Genomic DNA, 14,024 nt, shown 5'->3' on the forward strand with positions numbered 1-14,024 from the left:
GTAAGTTAGGAAAGGCTTCTTTTACAAACCCCACAAAAGGATTAGAGGTGGTTGCAAAATTGTTTCTTTTGTAAATTGTAAAGTTTTGAACCTTTTCTCTCTTTCTTGGGGATACTGCTTGCTTTCCTACACACTGTGCTTATTTCATGTGCCTCCACCATAAGCTCTTCAGTGTGAGAATTGCTTTGTACTACAGATATGTACTAAGCTAGCAAGCCTACAATGCTAGGCAGCCTTACAATCTAAAAACGTTCCCACTTTTTTCCTCTTCAAGAGGACACAGAATGGTTTGGGTTGAAAGGAACCCTAAAGTTCATCCAGTTCCAACGCCCCTGCCATGGACAGGAACACCTTCCACTAGACCAGGTTGTTCAAATCCCCATCCGACCATTAAAGGATGGAATCACAGAGAATCACAGGACAGTCAAGGTTGTAAGGGACCACAGTGGTCATCTGGTCCAATCTCCCTGCTCAGGCAGGTCATCCTAGAGCATGTGGTACAGAATGGATAGACACTGTGATGTCAGTTTAATTACATTGCACTTCATTTTGTTTCCTGTGCATTTTGTTTCAATTGACATATCAGATGCAGAGGTTTTTGGTTTTGTTTCTACTTATTGTGAAAACTACCCGTGTGCATGCTCTTATACCACATTTGGGACTGTAGCCTGGGACTCTGGGGAGTAGGAATTATATTTCTTGTTCCATGATGGTCAGAGCTTCAACAGTAACTAAAATAAATGCTCTCATTATGGATAAACCATTTATGGAAATGTGATCTCACTGGACATTTGCAAGATAATGCAAGCCAATTTAAAAATCCTGGAAGAGGTGTGACTTTGAAACTATCTCTACAGTCATATAAGTTCCTTCTTTAAAAAAAAAGAAACAAAATATGGTTTAGAGTCCATACCAATCAGTAAAAGTTGTTTTTCAATTTTGTTTTTTACTGGAATTGCTTTCTAGTTATTAGGAACTGCTTTGTAGTTTTGTTTTTGCTTTCCATATCAGTGGTTGCAAAAACAACATGTTATTGCCCAAGAAAGCCTCTATCTTTCTTTTCTTGAATTTTTTGAATACAGATTGTTTGAGTTAGTATCATGAGTAGGTAAGCAGTCTGTGGGGGTATCCTGTCTGGAGGCTCACTGTTTTCAGTAGACCGGAATTATTAAGATTGGTTTTGTTTGGTTGGTTTAGTCCCATTTTTCATCCAGTAATTTTTAAAGAGGAGCCTGCTGTCTTCCTGTTTGTTCCACATAAAAGGGAAAACATGCAAGTTAAGTGTTTGGATCATTGCCATGACTGTAAATGAGCCTTGCAGCAGTGCTGATGGAAATCATAGCTGAGAACAGTCTTGTGTATTGGTCAGAGACATGTTTCAGAACTTACAAATGATTTGTGGTAGCAGTGGAGTAAGCCAAGAATATACTGGCTGATAACCTGTGCTTCTGTCATTTGGTTGCATCAGATTGTATGCCCTTTCTCTAGCTAGTGGGTTCCCAGGTCTTATTTTTTACAAAGAATAGCAGTCAAAACTTAGCAGTCTTTTTGCTGAAATTCTCTTTTGCTTCATAGCAAAGTTTTGATCATCACTTCCTTACTGAGCTTGATCTCTGATGTTTCTATCATTCACATGTTACATGCAGGTTTTTGGTATTTGTGATGGAAAGGAGAATATCTGTCTGTCTGTCTGTCTGTCTATCCATCTATCTATCTATGTGAGTGTATATATACATATGCACTAACTTTTCACAAATTCAGCTCTATAAAAGATGGAAATTAAAAAAAAAAACCAAAAACAACAACAAAAAATACAAACACTAAAAAAAGGAGGGAAGAAAGAGATTTTGGAGAGCAAAGGCTTAAAAGAACGCCTGAACTGATGTGTCCTTCCGTGACTTGTAGTGTATTGGCACCCAGGTTTTGATCTGTGGAAAACATTAGATAGTAACATATCCTACAAAGCCAAGATGGGACAAGAGAGCAGAAAATCACGTGAAGTAAATAAGGTTTTACAACTAGGGAAAATCAGGACACACAAACAAGCGAATAGGATTAGTCGTGGATGTCCATCGTGCTTCTTAGTGTGATAAGAAGAGATTTGTCAGTGGGAAGTAACACTTGTCTCTCTGTGTTTAGGAGCTGTGTTCTTCACCTGTGTTTTACACAGCAGTGTCTGGAGGATACAAATCAGTTTTTCCTTGAGTACTGAATATATAGTTTTAGCTAGCTGCTGAGCTCTCACAGCTATTAGAAATGTCAATAAAATTTCAGTGTAATTATTAGCTGGGAAACTGAGGCCCCACAGCTGACTGTGAGGCTGGCCAGTAGTGAAGAATCTAGTTAGTGCTAAACAAAATTGTTTGGCTTCAAAGCTTTAAATTTTTCACATATGGACTGAGCAGCAGATGGAAATAACAGCCCTTGTAACTTATGTTATTATTAGCCAAAAGAGATTGAGAGTTTTTATAATTGACTGTTTACCTTTCTGTTGTTCTATAGAATTTGCTCTGGAGACAGGAAGAAAGGTACCACAATTCCTTTTCACTGGCACTTGTGCATGTGCCAGTAAATGTTATGGATTGCAGAGAAAATTGTAGAGTTCCTGTCAAGAAATATACAAAGTACAGCATTCTTAATTGTTTGTAGTTAGAATTAGATTGCTTTCTCTGGCAAGTTCAAGTGCTGTGTAGCTTGTGTCTCTCTTTGTAATATTGAGGTGGGCGGTATAACACTTTGAAGAAATTCCGTTTTGTCCATTTCAAAGAAAAGAAAAACCACGAAGAAGGAATTTGGCTCAGAAACTTTGCTCCAAAGATAAATGCTAAATATTTAAAAAAGAGTTTCTAGTGCAGGACTATTGTAATTCATAAGAGTAGTGTGCCCTTTTCTGTTGTCACTACCTCTAGTATTTATCCACTTTATTCAGCTTCTATTTGTGAAGTAGTGAGAGTCAAATCAAGATATCATATACAGAAAACTAAAATTCCCATTACACAATGGTTTACTTGGAACACTTTTAGTAGTAAAATCATCTTCTGTAAGAACAGGATCAAGCTTCTTATTGATATTTTATTTACAAAACAAAAATGCAAACAGAAAATCTGATAACCTTAGAGTAAGGTGTGACATCCTGTAGTGAAATGCAGGTTTTCTGCTAAGAAAAACACTCATAAAGGTGCAGTACATTTCAGTGTGTAGTACTTTTCAGTATAACTCTCAAAATAAATAAAATAAAAAAATAAAATAAACAGTTTATTTATGTCCTCATTCAGGAAAACATCATACTCACCTGTGGACAGATTCTTCTGTACTTTGCCTCTAGTTAACAGCCATTAATGTTGACTTATCTGATGCCCCAAACTTCCTTGAGAAGCAGAGAACAGCAGTTCTGAGTAGGGCTGAGAAGCTGAAGTGGCCAATACATTAGTGTTAATGTGATTTGATATTTGCTGCTACATTTATCCCAAGGAACTCATACTATTTCAGAACAAGCCAAACATAAGTTCTGGTACTGGAGGGGTTTTATGCTTTGAAGGAGAGAGAACAGTAGCTGAGACTCTATCTTCTGTGAGGCAGAAGAGATTGGAAAGGAAGACAGGAGAGAGGGAAGAAATCTCCAGACACAAAAGGCATCACACCACACCATCTCTCATGGCATTGCCTCGCTCACCCATTTACCTTGGTGATTCACATCACATTCTTACTCCCCTTCTCTTCGAAGAAAGATGTTGAATTGGTCTTTTAATGTCTTATTCTTTCAGCTGAATTCAGGACAGAAAAAGCCTCCCTTCATGAACTGCGGCTTATGGATGTGTTTTAGCTACTCATTATCAAGTGACTATAATACACTTAGTGAAAACATCCAGTGCTGGGAAATCCTCAGGCAGTAATTAATGGCTTTTTTCACATAATACTTATCTGTCTGTGTCACTTAAGTAATAACTTGCATTGTATTTTTCCTTCCTCTTTTGTTATATTGAGAGAAAAGAATGGAAGGACTGATTATAAATCATGCAAAGCTAGTGGTTAAAATATGAATAGGGGTCCAAGGCCAGAGTTGATCAGTGGATTGTCTTCTTTTTGGTGGTCATATGTAGGAGACAGCAATAAGTAATCAGTTGGGTGGTGCCTCTGGGGCCAACAAGATGCAGCTTCTCAGGAGGATCTCCTCTATCCCAATAACACACAGTGCTGAGAAGTTTCTGATGCTGTTTCTCAAAGTACAAAGGAATTGTGGCTAGGAGCACATGGTTGGGAAGGAGAGTCAATAATGGCTGAAACTTAATTTTTTTAATTTCCTCTCTTTTGATGCAAGGTCTTGCTCTGTATAACATATACCTCCACCTTTGAGCTGAATGGCAGCTCAGTGTTGAAGATTGCTGAGGTAAGTGCCTCTCTTATACCACTGCTTGTGTCACTTAAGCTTTCCCCACTATCTAGAGTGTGTCTTCCATATGTAGCCTGAAACTGAACCAGTCTAAAACATATCTACCATCATTAGGACTGGTATTACCTTATGCCTAGTATGAAGAAATAGTTGCAAGTCCAGCAGGTTTGGGTTTGCATGGGAAGGCAGTCTTGGAAGTTGACTGATAATTGTATATTACAGCACTGCATATTTACTACTTCTCATATTTAATTTGCTTTTTGCAACAGAAAAACTTTCTTGAGTTCTTCATAAAACAGCACTGCACTGATTTCCTACTGGCTGCAATTCCACACTAATGGAGTTTCCTGAAGAGAAGTTTATAAGCCCTAGTGTGCCATGTTAGCATAAGTACCTCAATGTTCCTTGTGTGTATCTCTTTCCTGACACATCCAAGTAAAATATTTATAATGCCCCTTGATCCATTTGGTTCTTAGTCACTCCACTCCCTTTATCCATTAGATTTTAGTCTGAATTAAATTGTAAAGGAGCTTTGGTGGTAGAAAAACATACTTGCAGGCATACTACCTGAGCCTCTGTATGTGAGTGATATTTTTAGTAGTGTGTTGCAAGCTATGGGCTGTTTGTTCAGCTTAGAGAAAATGCACAGGAACACTTAATCCTCCTGTGTAAACCACACTGCTGTGTGAAGAATCTATTATAAAATTACATTGTTAATGTGGTATGGGCAGAGCTAGTGTCCATGAAGGAATGTAAATGTTACTTACATGTTCTACGCTCCCAAGTGTCTGTAGACATTTAGAGATGTGCTACTTCTCAATTTTTTTATTTGGGATGCGGGTTTTTTTGTAAAAACAAAAATCCCATGTGAAAATAACTTACTTTAGCTGGAAGTTACTGTATTTTCTGAGTTCAAGAAAAAACTGACCTTGCCTTATCTTATCAGAAGCTGAGAAAGGAATTGTAGGGATAACAGGGAACCAAAGAAAATTACTTCCATTTTGTAAACGAAAAAGGGCTTTAAAAAGCAAGGATATAACAGAAGTAGTTCATGTATATAACATATACCAGATGAAAAAGATAGTAATCATTCTAGATTAGCATGGTTTAGATTTTGGTTTCTCTTGTGCTAGGTGAGACCATAAGGCGTGGCTATTTTTGGAGGTCTTTGTAAGCCCCATCTGTAGATGCTGCAGCAGGGATGAACTGAATTGCTACTTAAAGCAAGCCACAGTTTTTTAATTTCTACTAAACCCTCTTTATGTCAGTGTCACACACTGAAAAAAAAATACAGATCATTTCCCCTACTGCAGTTTTTCTCACATTTCTCAGAGACTTCCTAACATGCGAGGCAAAAGCTGATAAATTCAACTTAGTGCATCTCTTGGCTGTAGATAAATAGCTTGAGATTAAACAAAGTGCTTGCTGGCAAAAGCATTTAATGACTCTGAGCCCTTCAGCTTTCAGTCTGTAAGAGCACTACCTGAGACTGGGGGGAAATGGTCAGTCAGTCATGGTCTGTGTGGCACAAACTGTAGAAATAATCAGAAATAGTATTTTCTGTTCTCTCTGTAAAGAGGGTTGTTATTCATCAAAAGCATTCTGAAGCTTGGCAGTTGTCTTTCACAAATTGATGTGAAACTCTGCTGGTTTTGGTAGTTGCATTTCACTTTTATTCTCAGAAGACCAATCTGGTTTTTAAAAAGCTTTGCTAGTGTACTGATACGAGTTAGGACAATGCTAGTTCAAGACCCTAATGCATGATGAGATGTGCCAGCAAAGCAAGCAAAACTCATTTCCTTCAGTGAATTGGAACAAGCAGTAATACAGAGTGTGCTTGCCTCTATTTGGAGTGTTTGGGTGTACAGTTATTTTCTTCACACTTCTTCAGAAAATGCTGCCTCAGGTTTTTCTAAATAGCTGAGGTCTTTCTAATAGCAAATCCTGCCAGGCACATATATGTTTTCACAAGTTCCTCCTCCGCAGGCTTTAGGTAAGGCAAAGATTTTAACAGCTAGCATTGCTATGCCTTTGTATCTGAATTAGCCAACGTATCAGCAGTAGGAAACAGAAGATAATTTCTCACTTCAGCATTTGGTTAGCCTTCTGACTTGCTCTAAGGGAAAGGTGGCAAAGAGGAGCTTTCTGTTCCAATGCCCACGCTATTTAAAATTTCTTTTTCCAAGTCAGTCCCTTAGTTTTCCTAGCCTGCACTCTGTAGCAAGTAGAACCACTGCAGGGTTGGAAAGGTGCTGCCTTTGTTACTGGTGGAATTCCTTGAGGGCTGTCTCTGACAAACAAAGCTACAGTCTGGCCATTTTGCACTATTTGATCGTTTGCAATTCATGTGTACAAAACAATGGCACTCAAAATCATTTTGAACCGTATCAAATTAAGAAAGCATCCAACATGAAGACTACTATAATTTGTGCCCTAAGTATTAATAATATTGAAAATAGATTAGTAGTATTAAAAATAGATTAAATCTTGCTCTGTGCACCTTCCCATGCTTGCCTAGATACCTGCAGGAAAATTTAGTTGATGCTGTTGCTTGTTTTTTTGTGTGCGTTTGTTGCTGCAGTGTGCCTTCTGGAGGTTTATTTTGTGTAACTCTGTTGTGTTTCATTAGCTAACCCTTCTGTGTTTTGCTCTTAGTTGTGTTTTGCATGCCATAGAGCTGGAAGTCCCCGAATGCATGAAATGATCAAAATGTCCATTGCACACCTCTTTGGAGCCCTGAGCTCTGGCATTTTTACTGCTGCTTCTTCATCAGTGGCTTTTCAAAAGGTACCTTGCCCAGCCATTTAGAACACAGGCCTTCTGTAAGATTGCAACTCAAGTACTGTTTGTTATTAGCTCGCGTGGGGAGAGCAGAGAAGGAGGAGATGCCAACATGCTCTTTCCAGAAAGTCAGCCTGCCTCTAAGAATGGTTCTTCATTAATTAATTCAGCTACTCTAGAAGAAGGCTTACAGCTCAAAAAGAATGATCTCAGCAGCACTGGAATGGTTTGGCCTCTGTAAAGGGCTGTAGGTGGTTAACAAGATTTTAGGGTTATTTTGTCCACTGGGGCTCAAGGGATAGCTGAATGATGGGCAGAATTGGTCCAGGCCAACTTACAAGAACATCTTCATCACTGACTCCTATTGACAGCTTGGCTTCATTTCAATAGGAGTCAGAAACAATCAAAAGTCTTGTTTGTGTGCCTATGTCAGTACTGATCGGACTATGTCATCGGATCACTTTAGTTTTTCCTTCTTAAGAACTCATCCTCATTAGGGAACTATAAAAGTGACTTTACATCATATAATATCCTTCTTATTCAAAAATGTACACCAGATACATTTTTGTATACTCCTTATGCATATAATTTATACTACATATTTATATTTTTAAGAAATGATATTTTTAATAATTTTTCACAGCTAGTTCCATTTATATTTACAGTTCTTACTTGCTATATATCTAAACAATGGCAGGATAAAACTGCTAAAACTGAAAAATATAGAAGTATATGAACAGTAATTTACTTTTTTTTTTTTTGATTGCTTGGTTTGGATTTGGGGGATTCTTGTGGTCATTGTGAACAATAAAGCTTAGTGTTGGACAAAGGACCAAAACTGCTTCTTCAAGAAGACTGTATTGTACAGTTCTGTCACAAACCTGCTCAGCTTCATCAAGACTTATATCTACTTAGTAGTTACTGTGCAATGTGCTTACACTGTCTACTCCAGTTACAGCAGATCTTACAGAGACCCAGCACCTCCCACAAAATATCTGATGAAGAATAGAAACTATGCTTTGCAGTGTGCTGTCCCCAGGATCCTAGCTGTGTAACATTTTAGCACACATTTGTGTAACATCACCTGGGGCAAAAGTTAAGCATGGCTCTGGGCACAGCACATTGTCAGAAAACTGCCAGCAGCTGGGCATGGAGTTGGGAACTGGATGATCCATCAGTGTTCTTCTGTTGCTACTTTGGTTCCCATGGGATCTCTGAGAAGAGGAGCCCTCTGCTGGATTGCCAGTTATTAAAAGGCAGTTGTTAGTGTTATTAATGGTAAAGTGCTATTGCATTTTCTGTGTTAAGAAAGGCCTTAAAGGTCTTCAGATGTGTTACAGGATGTAATGATTATCGTAGAGTAAGTGGCAAATACCTGTACATCAGAAGCAACAAGGGTGAAGAATTGGAGGGTATTTACATTGCAGACATAGACTTGCAGCGAGGTAGTTACAATAAGTATCAAGAGATGAATAATCAAAGCCACATTCAATGAGTTCTGTACAAAGTGAGACAAGTACCAAAATCACTTGGATTTGACAGGAGACTTTGCCAGTTCTGCCCTACCATTCCTGCAGCCGTGTGGCTGATGAATTACTTGGCTTTCCAACCAAGACTGCTAAAAACTTCTAACGTGCTAAATAGGAAGGAAGGCTGACTATCTGCATGTGAGAGACCTTGGTATCCTCCTAAAATGTGTTCCTGGTAAGTGGGAGTTGATCTCTCTGTACTGCTGTCTTGTTTCCTCATCAGGTTTGCATTGAGACCTATGTTTCTAGCTGTCACCAGCGGAGCATTAACACCGCTGTGCGGGCAACCCTCAGCCAAATGTTGAGTGACTTGACTTTACAGTTACGACAAAAGCAAGAAAACATGGTGAGCCTTCCGGCATCAACAAATGGTTCCATGTCCATGGCTGCATACCATTTTGTTCTCATTCATCTGAATGCCTTATGGCTTTTATTTGACACTTCCTCAATTAATCCTGTTTAGAAGTCTTTTTGGGCTCTGACTGTGCCTGCTGCAGAGCTCTCACACTGTCAACTCGAGTTGGCTGATATGTTTTTTTTTCCTTTGCATTAAATAAAAGAGACTTTGTTCTGATGTCAGGCTGCCTCAGCCTTTTCCATTCTTTTATTTTGTTTTCTTGTTTTTCTAACGTGTATTGAAATCCTTCTGCCAAAACTTTTTGCGTGACAAATATTTACATAGCAAAAACAGATTCTCAACTAAGGAAAGTGTAATTGAGATTTTTCTTCTACTTTTCTAAATAGAAGATAATTTTAACTTATGAAATTATTTTTTTCTTTGTTGGCAAAAAAAAAAAAAATTATTTCATTGTTAAAATCCATGAGAGCTGTTTGAATGACATCCCAGCACATTTTCAACTGTAGATGTTCTGGGTACATGTGGAATTACATTGACTTCTTACATTGTTTGTACTATTTTGTATAATACCATATTGTCAAAGAAGTATTTTTTGTAAAAGTCAGTTTCTATTTATTAGGAAAATTTAAGGACTCTCTTGTACAGATTGTTTTCCGTACATCTGGTTTGGGTTAAGATGATTACTTCTATTTTGGATTAGTAGACTAGATTGTTTTTATCCTGCTGAGCAACTGCAAAAATAATTAATCAGTTTAAGTAAACTTGTCTTCTGTTGGTGCTAAGTAGGTTCATTTTACTAGCCAAAGCATTTGCCAAAAAAAACCCCAAACAAACAAACAGAAACATTTTGGGTCTGCAAATTCAATTTTGTTGGTTCTTTTCCTAGCTGAGAAGTAGATAAAAGCATATGAGAACTGCATTTAGTTCCTGATATTTTGTTATTGATGCTTGAGAGAATTTGGCTTGACCCTGTTGTGCACGATAGGAAGAATCCTATGCCACAGCTGAACCAAATGATGTATGAGGTCATTTCCTGACTGCCATTAATTTTGTTGGTATTGTAACATTAACATTGTCAATGTTCTAAACTCTCTAATACTCAGTTGATTTTGGTTTCTAAGTAGTTAGTGAAGTCTAAACTATGCTTTTCTCTCAGTTATTTTCAATGCAATTTATATGCCTAATTATTACTGAGTTGTTCTAGGTGTAGGAAATCCCTTAAGGACTTACAAAACTTTCACCTAAATGAGATGCAATTTCCTTTAATCTAAATGTCTGTTAAAATGGATCTTAAGGAATTTTTAAAAAATATTTTACAAAAAGTTCAGTTAAAAACCCTAACAAAAAACCCAAAACAGATAGAGGACAATTTAAGAATTGAATTTAAGAAAGAATTGAATTTAAGAAAGCACTACTGTTAAAAGTATTGCTTCTATAACGTTCCTCTGTCCCTTGTACCAATTACACTTCCTTTGTCTTTCCTCAACAGATAGTTGAAAACCCTGACAACTTGCAGAAATTCAAGAGTCAAGGTATTTTAAAACTTTTTTAGTGATTCCTTCCAATCCAGCTTTTTTATTCTTAACTTTCTTTTTATCACCACAGTGCTGTTTGATGTCATGGGAGTTGCACCCTCAGGATTTTGTAACTTCTCTATAGTTTGGTGCTTTCTTGGTTATCTGTGGTAAGACTAAGATAGCCCTGTCAGCTCCTGATATTTCCAGTTGTGTCTTCATTTGGACCATGGTAACAGCATTTAACTCAACATAGTAATAAATTATTGTTTCAAGGTGCTAACTTCTGTAATTAAGGAGATTCAGTGGTCTGGAAAAAATTTTAGTGAGTGCCTTTACTTGCTGAAATGAAATAGATTTGCAGAGTAGAATGTGGAATCTGAAAACAATCGTTACTCTATTTCAGGCCAAATATATTGTTTACATAATGACTACTTGCCAGGTGATTATTTTACAAGAGAATGTTCTTCTATTCCCATTGTGGCTTAACTTTCAACATCTTCTAGTAGGAAAAATAGGTTTTGACCTTCACTCAAGATTTCTGTAGAACCTGTGTGAATGGAGGCTAAAATCTTTGAAGAGCACAAGAAATCTTTTATAAGATCAGAAGTTAGTCAGACATTAGAAAATGTGTAAGAGAGAGAAACTGTAGGAAGAGATACAGAAATTGGCTGCCATGTAGAAAACTGAGGCCAGTCTTTTTTATTATTTAATTATATACTTATTTTATTAGGTGAATTTGATTTCAGCTAACCTTCTGTAAATGCATGTAAGCCATTAGTGCTCTCTCCGGGTTTCATACTGCTGCTTTTGCATTTTGTGGCCATCACTTTCCAATCTAGCACTTTTCCTACTGCATCTTATCTACGAATTTTGGTAGCCCTGCTCCTTGTTTAGAAGCTCTGACCAGCTCTGAAAACCGATGCAGTTAATTGATGTTGTTATCCAGCTGCTCATATGTAATGCATACGTAATGCCTCTGATCTTTGTCCTTTTTGGAGGTACTTCAGCTGAGTCTCTTTGTGATGATGTTGTATCTGTCCTCACTGTACTCTGTGAGAAGCTCCAGGCTGTCATAAAGTGAGTTATTTAAGTTTATCATTTTAATTTATTACCTGGAGGTTGAGAGTTTCACTGATGCATGTGCTTGTGCTGTTGAAGTTCTGGAATTATGGAGCAAAGCTGTGCTTAAATGAGGTGTTTGCTAGAGAAAGGATTGTCATGATGCATTAATTTAATCCTTGCTTGAAATGAGGAGCTAATTTGCCTTCTTTTTGCACTGTTCAGCTTTACAGAGCTTCCAGTAAATCTAATCTGTAGGTAACTTCCTTACAGCAGCAAAATACTAATACAAAATACTAATAATCTAAGAGAAGTTTTCTTTTCTGGCTGGAAGAACCATCATAGAGAGAGTAACAAAGAGCCATGGAAAGACCTAACAGATACTGTATTCAGAATTAATAAATCTCTCCTTCTTAAGCAGGCTTTATCCAATTGAAGTAACTTGTGCTATCAAAGAATTCCTTCAATTTACCAATAACATACACTCTACCTACTTGAAAATATGTGATCTTAACTTCTAAAATGTGGTTGTTATGGACAAGAAGTGTGTTATATGCTGTGCCATTTTCAGAAACTACCAGAGGCAAAGATAACACAGGCATCTATGTGCAGTTCTTTTGCAGACTTTCTTCCCAAGAGTCTCTCTAATAACAACAGGATTACAGAGGAATGCCTTACTTAGCATTATTTAATCAGTGTCAGCATCTGAGAAGATAAAATCAAGAGTGCAGAGATGCCCTGTGCATTCCCATGCAAGTGTCAACTTCAAGGGGGTGATCATCTGCATTTAGACACATTGTAAGAAAAGCTGTTGGGAAAGAGGGCATCTCTACCTGGAATGCATGTATCTTTCCAGATAGGTGTGGACTGTTGTGAGGAAAAATCTATCACCTTTAAAATATATAAGAAGCCAGCAGTTTTCAACCCTCCATAGCACAGTTAGAAATCCAGCTTTGAGCCTCAGGATTCAGTGTTTTCTCCATGGCATGTGGAACAGGTGGTGTTGTACTTGGATACAAATTCATGTGTGTGAACAAAAGAAGCTCGGGCAGTGACAGAAAAACAGATATTTCTCACTCCTTAATTTTGACTCAGATAAATCCATTCTTTACAGCTTCCTTGACTTACAATCATATATCAGAAAGTGCATTCCTCCAGTTCTCATCTCTGACCAAAAGAGAGTTATTAAATCGTGGTTTTCTTAGGAGTGAAAGCCATATTGTGGGCACACTTGCCATGGAGTGCTCCTTCCATAAGGCAGACCTCAGCCTTGCTTGTCTCTTGGATCCCACAGCTGATGTTAAGAGCAGGGGCAGGCACTGTGCATGTTACAAGTGTATCAATTCCAGGTGTCCACAGGTTCTTTAATATTCTTTATCATGAGGCTTTCTTTGTGTTTATGGTTCTGACTGGAAAGGCCCTGAAAGGTACCCGTGTTATTGTGTGACTTTCTGCTTGGAGACATTAACTTTTGACCATTGTGGCTGGCCCCAAGGAAAAAAAAAACCAAAAACCAGAAGAGAGTAGCCTAAACATGGTTCAGATTGCCTGAAGAATCTATCCAATAGTCCAGAATGTTCTATTTTCTCCTTTTCCTCTGTTTAAGGTTCCTTCCCAAGATTTTAGATTGATTTTGAGTAGTTATTTGTGGTTTATTCTTCCTATTTTTTCACTTTTTTTTTTTAATGTAGTAGATCACTGAATGCGATCAGTACAAAATAAGTGGGATGATGCAGGTGATCACACCATTGTAAATTGATAGAAAGAAGCAAAATAAATCACTGCTGTAAATTATGGTATCATTTTCAAGTGAACCAATGTGGTTATTTTAGAAAATTAAGTAGTCTGTTTTAATATGATGTGAATGGCATCTTTTCTTTGCCAGTGACAATCGTCAACTTCAGCTTCTTTACTTGGAGTGTATCCTCTCCATGCTGAACAGCTCCTCCCCCAGCATGCACCAGCACAAAGGATTCACTGATCTGATATGGTGAGTACATCTGAAGACTAATGCAAATACTCAGTTTGTAAATGTAAAAGGACCTGCTACCCCCAGCCTTGCAAAAAACCTGTAAAAAGTCTCCAGGTTAACAGCAGAGCTTGCTGTTAACCTACTATCAGTTCTTTCTGTGCCTCATATAAAATTGGTTAGGACCACCTACTCAGCTACCACGTTAAATCCCAGTAGTGAATTATCTCTGTAGTGAGTTCTAATGGATTTAACCAGAACAGAAAACCTCTTATGTTTTCTGCAATAGTTTGGATCTGTGTGTGGCGTGGAAAACAAAGATGCTCTGCTTGCTGTAGGAGGGTACTGTTGAGATTCTTAATGTTCTGATACAATAATACAGGAAGAGAAGACAACTTCATGTCAAATGTGTGCTGGTGAC

At 37.8% G+C, this 14,024-nt stretch overlaps 1 protein-coding gene across 5 annotated transcripts in view; it reads left to right on the plus strand.

Annotated features, from left to right (window-relative positions):
- Window positions 1-14,024, plus strand: part of ARFGEF3 (ARFGEF family member 3) — a 93,818-nt gene that overhangs the window by 25,832 nt on the left and 53,962 nt on the right. Inside the window, exons 5-9 of one of the 5 annotated variants that reach the window (XM_050972538.1) lie at window positions 4,319-4,387; window positions 7,046-7,177; window positions 10,548-10,590; window positions 11,574-11,652; window positions 13,520-13,624. In XM_050972538.1, the coding sequence (XP_050828495.1) occupies window positions 4,319-4,387; window positions 7,046-7,177; window positions 10,548-10,590; window positions 11,574-11,652; window positions 13,520-13,624 (428 nt within the window). Of the gene's footprint in view, window positions 1-4,318; window positions 4,388-7,045; window positions 7,178-8,923; window positions 9,047-10,547; window positions 10,591-11,573; window positions 11,653-13,519; window positions 13,625-14,024 lie in introns of those variants that run through there. The other 4 variants (XM_009092799.4, XM_050972540.1, XM_050972539.1 and 1 more) reach the window with 4 other exon arrangements.

Source organism: Serinus canaria, chromosome 3 (assembly GCF_022539315.1).
Source record: "Serinus canaria isolate serCan28SL12 chromosome 3, serCan2020, whole genome shotgun sequence".
Classification (NCBI taxonomy): domain Eukaryota; kingdom Metazoa; phylum Chordata; class Aves; order Passeriformes; family Fringillidae; genus Serinus; species Serinus canaria.